General features: G+C 29.6%; 1 protein-coding gene across 1 annotated transcript; it reads left to right on the top strand.

Moving 5' to 3' along the window:
- The first annotated feature begins 652 nt into the window (after positions 1-652).
- Positions 653-4674, top strand: LOC111916933 (protein FAR1-RELATED SEQUENCE 5-like). The gene is made up of 11 exons (XM_023912584.2): positions 653-682; positions 802-892; positions 1933-2054; positions 2134-2154; positions 2198-2270; positions 2383-3157; positions 3239-3497; positions 3626-3724; positions 3875-4109; positions 4151-4266; positions 4366-4674. The coding sequence occupies exons 1-11, from the start codon at positions 653-655 to the stop codon at positions 4672-4674; spliced, it is 2130 nt and encodes a 709-aa protein (XP_023768352.2).
- The last annotated feature ends 1505 nt before the right edge of the window (positions 4675-6179 follow it).

Here is a 6179-nt window from a genome sequence, read left to right as displayed (position 1 = left end):
CGTGATGAATAACCAAACAGTGTGGAATAACCAAATCGTGATGTATAACCGTACAGTGTGGAATAACCGGATCGTGAAGTATAAGCGTTAACTGGTATAAGTGTATCACGAAGTGGAAGTGACAACAAGTGAAGTAAGAGCATCTAACAGGTATAAACTATCACAAGTATAAGTGAAGTATAGGTAATAACAGGTATAAATGCATCACAAAGTGAAAGTGTTATCAAGTAGGAACTTTAACTAAGAAGGAGTATTAAAACATGGAAGAAAACTTTTATTCTTGAGAAAATCACGACAGGGTATTCTGTTGTAAAATAAGTTTGAAAACCTTTCGAAATCCTTTGGAAAACTCTCATAAATCATTTGTAAATGAAACATTGATAAAACAATATAAGTAAGAGATTTGAATAAGTGGAAACATTTTAGAAAACCATTTATAGCATCATACTCGGTAAAACAGTTAACAGTGTGGTATCTTTCATTTAAATTCTTTATTTTGTCTGATTCTTATCCCATTATATTAGGCAATGATTTATGATTGATTTAGTTATCATTAATATAATTTTATTTATATACTCGATGCAAACGTCCCCCCTCACAGAACACAATTGTCAATCCCATTAGTTGCTGATCAATTTGTTTTACACAATCGATGGATGCTCATACTGGAAATTGGAACCATGTATTCATACATTACTAACAACATCTCTCTATGATAATGAATATATTTTTGAAACGTCCCCCACACACCCTTTTACTGTTTTTACATATACATATGTATCAAATCTGATAATCTTCCAGGAAAATGAAGATCAAAATCCCGGGAAGGATTTGGGTAATGTCAATGATCCCAATAACCCGGTGAATGAAGTTGTGAAGAAAAAAAGAAGAGGTAAAAAATGTTTTAGATTTGGTCATGATAGCAGGAACTATCCTTTTGGATTGAAGAAAGAATAGAACTACAAGAAATTCATCAAATTAGTCGTTTTTATATATTATTTTCTTTGATTTCAGTAAAATAAAAGTATGTTTTTGATGAATTATATGATATTATCAAGTTTCAGTTCAGTGTAATAAAATTATCGTTTGATGAATTCTAGGTGTTTTCCTTTAGCTATTATTTTTACAACTAATAAGATGTATGTGGTTTCTGGTATATTTATGTTTCTTAGGATCATACAGTATATCATTCCAACAGAATATCAGATGAAAACACTTCAGTTCTCATTCCAACATAATGTCAAAAAATAATGTTCATTATATTTCATAAAATAAGTATGATGTTTCATAAATTCAAATCACATAATGTCAAAAAATATATATTGTAAACAATGAGCAATACAAATAATTGAACTTAAACAGTTTAAGAGTTAATTGTCTTCAGCACCATATTACTATAATATTCTTGTAGATTGATTTGGAGATAACACATAGTAAACCTTTTTGTTAGCCATATTGCTATACAGTTCTTTCAGAATGATATTCAATGCGTGCATTGATTCGAGGTAACACAAATTGATAAGTTTTATAAGTCATATTGGTAATGTAGTCTGATAGAATTATGTCATTCTGATAATATGCAGGGTTTTATAATCCATATTGATATATCATTCTAATAGAATTATGTCATTAATAAAATATTGTGTAATTTTTTTTTAAAATAAATAATAATATTGTAAAGTGATTACTTTAATGTGTTGTTGGTATTTTTTACATTTGGAATGTGAATATAGTATCTTATGAATATTATTATCTTTATCATGTTCTAAAAAACAATCAAATCAGAATCATTTTTTTATCAGTGATCCCTAATATCAAGCATTTTAATTTGCATAGAATCCGTTTTCATCCTTATTTATTTTGTATGACAATTTATAATATTTTATTTTTTCAACTTCCAAAGCATATACAAACACTATCGAAATTTCTTAGTTATGGGCGATCAAGAACCAGATGTCAATAATCATATTTATGAGGAACATTATTTGGCTAGTGATGATGACAATAGAATTGAAGATTTCGATTTTCCTGATAATGATACACTATATGATGGCGTATTTCAAATAGGAGAAAGCAATAATCCTAATTTAGGTGAGTTTTTGAATATACTGTTTAATTTTTCATTGTTTTCAGATTCTATATTTTAACAAACAAGTTTAATATTAAATGTTAATATTTTCATCGATGACATATAAAGGATGCAAATCATGCAGAAGACGAAAATCACTTCGTTGATGAAGATACAGAGGTAAATATTGATTTCAGTGAAGGTAATAAATTGAGTTCAGGATATTGAAATTTTTACAAGAAAAATAAAATTATTTCAAAATAATATTTATATAATTCTTTCAGAATAATTTTTTATTTGCTATGTTTAAACAGGACAACCACATGTTACACATGATTACGTTTCTCCTGGTGGAACCTTGTATTGGACCCCTATAGTTTCAGACGATATCAAACCAAAAGTTACATCAAAATTTAATTCATATGGTGAAGCAGTAACAATGTATAGAAACTATGCATTAGAATGTGGTTTTGATGTTAGACTTGGAAGAGTACAAAAAAAGAAAAATGGGATTATTACGAATAGACATCTTGTATGCAATCGGGAAGGTAATCCAAATACTAGTAAAGTAGATACTCTGGACATTGAGCATAAAAAGACTCAAAGAAGGAAAGATTTATTTAGGAGGAATTGTAAAACGAAAGTTGTTTTAGAAATAATTCCCGATACTCTTAAATATGTCGTGAGTGATTTTGTCGAGCAACATAATCACGAGTTGTTTAGCAAGAGCAATATGTACTTATCTCGTTCAAAGAGAAAACTTGATTATTCCCAGGAAATTTTCATTCATAATTTGTCAAAACATAGACTGTATAGTGCTATTCAGGTCGGTCCTTCTGTTCGAGGTGGATTGGTTTCTGATTTCAACAATGCTAGGAGAAATCTTAATTGTTACATAGGTGGGAGGGACGCGAAATTCCTTGTTGACAAGATGAATGACAGGAAGAAAAATGTCCCATCATTTACTTTTGAGTATAAAGTGTTGAACAAAAGATTGAATGCTTTATTCTGGGCTGACGAAACAGCAAAGCATAACTACAATTCTTTCGGAGACGTTCTATCACTCGACGCCACATTCAGTATGAATAAGTATTTCTAACCTTTAATACTTTTACAATAACAATTTCATTGTTTTCATTTATGTAAACTAATATTTTATTTTCAAAATAGGTATGATATGGTTTTTGTTCCATTCACCGGCATCGATAACCACAAAAAGTGTGTAACATTTGGTGCTGGTCTTTTAAGTAAAGAAGATGGAGTTTCTTATGAATGGTTGCTTAGGGCTTTTTTGAAAGCTTTTAGAAAACAACCTCAATTGGTTATATCTGACCAAGATCCAGCTTTGAAAAAAGCTATAGATAAGGTTTTCCCGTTTGCACATCATAGGTTATGTATGTGGCATATAACAAAGAAGTTGCTAAATAAGGTATGCATCAAATGAATATTATTATTACTTTATGTTATGATTCTACAATTATTTTCTCATATTCTAATAGAATCAATTACTTCAACTCTTAAACTATACTCATCCTCATGAAATTTCATTTTATACAGATTTTATCAATTGAAGATGCAGCGACCAATCAAAAATTTCGAAAACGTTTTCACTCTATAATTTGGAATTCTAAGCTGGAACCACATGAATTCGAGAATGTATGGCGTATGATGTTGGATGAGTTTAAAATTATAGACAACAGTTGGCTGAATACTATGTATGGTTTGCAAACATCTTGGATCCCCACATTTTTCAAGCACATTCCAATGTCTGGTCTTATGCGAACTACATCGTTGTCTTAAATTCAGAATTGGTCATTTCAAACCACCACATTAACCGATTCGTATCTTATCATGTTTATGACGACATTTGAATCAGTCATGGAACGACAAATACATAACCAAATTCTAAATGATTTGAATACTGCCACCACTTTTCCTAAATTCATTACCCGTAGTCCGAATGAACCTCATGCTTCAAATGTATACATGCGCAAGATTTTTTATCAGGTTCAGAAAGAGATATCAAGAGCTGAAGATAATTGTTTCCAAAAAATGTGATATCTTCCAACGGTGTTGACACAGTTATTGTTTTGGAGAAAAAAAACAACATATGCACTAGGCAAACAAATGATCTCGATGTGGATGAAAAAGATGAGGAATACAATTACGATTGTCTTATAAGGGATACTGAATACACGGTATATTTTTTTTCACTTTAATTGTCATTCTATCATTCAAATTTAAACACTAAAAACTTACAACTTAAACATACTCACTAATCATCTTATATATTCCAGGTCACACACTCAACCATAGATGGTTCATTCAGATGTACTTGTATGCATTTTGAACATGTAGGGATCTTATGTAGATACATATACTGTGTGTTTAAGTTTTATGGCATTGAACAAATTCCTGAAAAGTACATTTTGAAACGTTGGCACAGGGATGTTATTCCAACAGAATTACTGAAAAGACGCTTCAATAGTTCTTTTGACGATTCTAATTCCGACATGACTGCTATTGATATTTTTTCAACCATTGACCGTTGTGTGTCTTTTTTAAGCCATGATGCAGCTAAGTTAAAGTTATACCTTGACGAGTAGAATAAGTTGAAAAAAAAATTCGTAGACGATTGTCCAACTCATGATGTAATGAATAAAGCAGAATAGTTCAAGAAGCTTCTAGGCGTAGTATGTCCTGATGTAGTATATGATGTTAGCGACATTCAGAATCCTACAGATATTCGTAACAAAGGATCCGATAGTTGTGGGAAAAGATTAAAATCTACAAAAGAGATGATCGAGAAAGAAATCTCGAAAGCTAAGAGGAAGTGTGCTACATGTAAACAGATGGTTCATCATGACAAAATAAATTGTCCTTTAAAGAACACCAAGAAATAATTTCATTGATTGTTTTTTATTGGTTTTAGTAGAAGGACATTTCATTTTAATTTTGTCGGTTCACATTCAATGTTATCTTTTACGTCATTTAATAAAGTATTCACCTTCATTGCTAGTGACGATGGCATTGTAAATTAATCTAACAATATTTATATTTTCTTATTACTTAAAAATAATCATATCACGTAATACAAATATTCATTCCATCATTTGTATAAACTCATTAGTTTCCTTACTTACAGCAAGTTATACAACTTCTATCAAACATTTTAAGATTTATTTTCATTTTAACAAAAATGCTTTACTACTTATGGTAGTATACAAGTATTCATTATATCATATTTTCTTTCAAAAATACTATATACTACGTAAAGATATTCATTCCAAAAGAATTTTATTTTCAAACCTACTTTTACCTTCTACATCCAACTTGCATACAAGTATAAAATATTCTGATAGAATAATAAAACTACAAACTAATCCATCAGCATAAAAAAATTGCAAAAACAGCCCAGGCACACAACATAAGAAGTCGATGAACTTGACTTCATATTTCTAAAACATTACCATTCCAAAAGTATTTTATATTTAGATTTTTTATGCATTACACATGAACCCACAGAAACTTAATTTCAAAAAGGGTACATTATAGCTAAGAAAACTATAACATACTCTATCAGAATCGTAACATTTACTATATTATATCAGCATCAAAAACAGTACAGTCACATAACATTATTAACAACAACCTTGAATTATATTAACAACATTATTACAAAAATACATCAACACATACATTATCAACAACAACCTTGCATTATATTTAAAAAATATTCATAATTTAATTTTAAAATTTATTCATAAGCATCCCATGAAAAAAACTGATTATTAAACTACTTCCCATTCAACCAGAATTGCTTTTCACAAGGCACAACATCATCATTCTAGAAATTAAACAACGCATCAACACAACCTTCATATCAAAATTAATAATCCATTACAAGACAAAGAACCTTTTTAAACATCTAACATGATGCATAATAGTATTTTAACAACCACAAAAAAAGGTTCAGGTAATGCCATGTCAATATTTATCTTAAAAAAACCAAACTACCACTTCAAGTTCTTACCTATGAACCCTTGTTTTTCTTTTTTTCTTCCTATTTTCAGCTGACTGTTGAAGAAGCATATCTTGTTCCAAAATATCC

The sequence above is a fragment of the Lactuca sativa genome, chromosome 9 (assembly GCF_002870075.4).
Source record: "Lactuca sativa cultivar Salinas chromosome 9, Lsat_Salinas_v11, whole genome shotgun sequence".
In the NCBI taxonomy this organism is placed as follows: Eukaryota; Viridiplantae; Streptophyta; class Magnoliopsida; order Asterales; family Asteraceae; genus Lactuca; species Lactuca sativa.
This window is presented reverse-complemented; position numbering and strand designations above follow the sequence as displayed.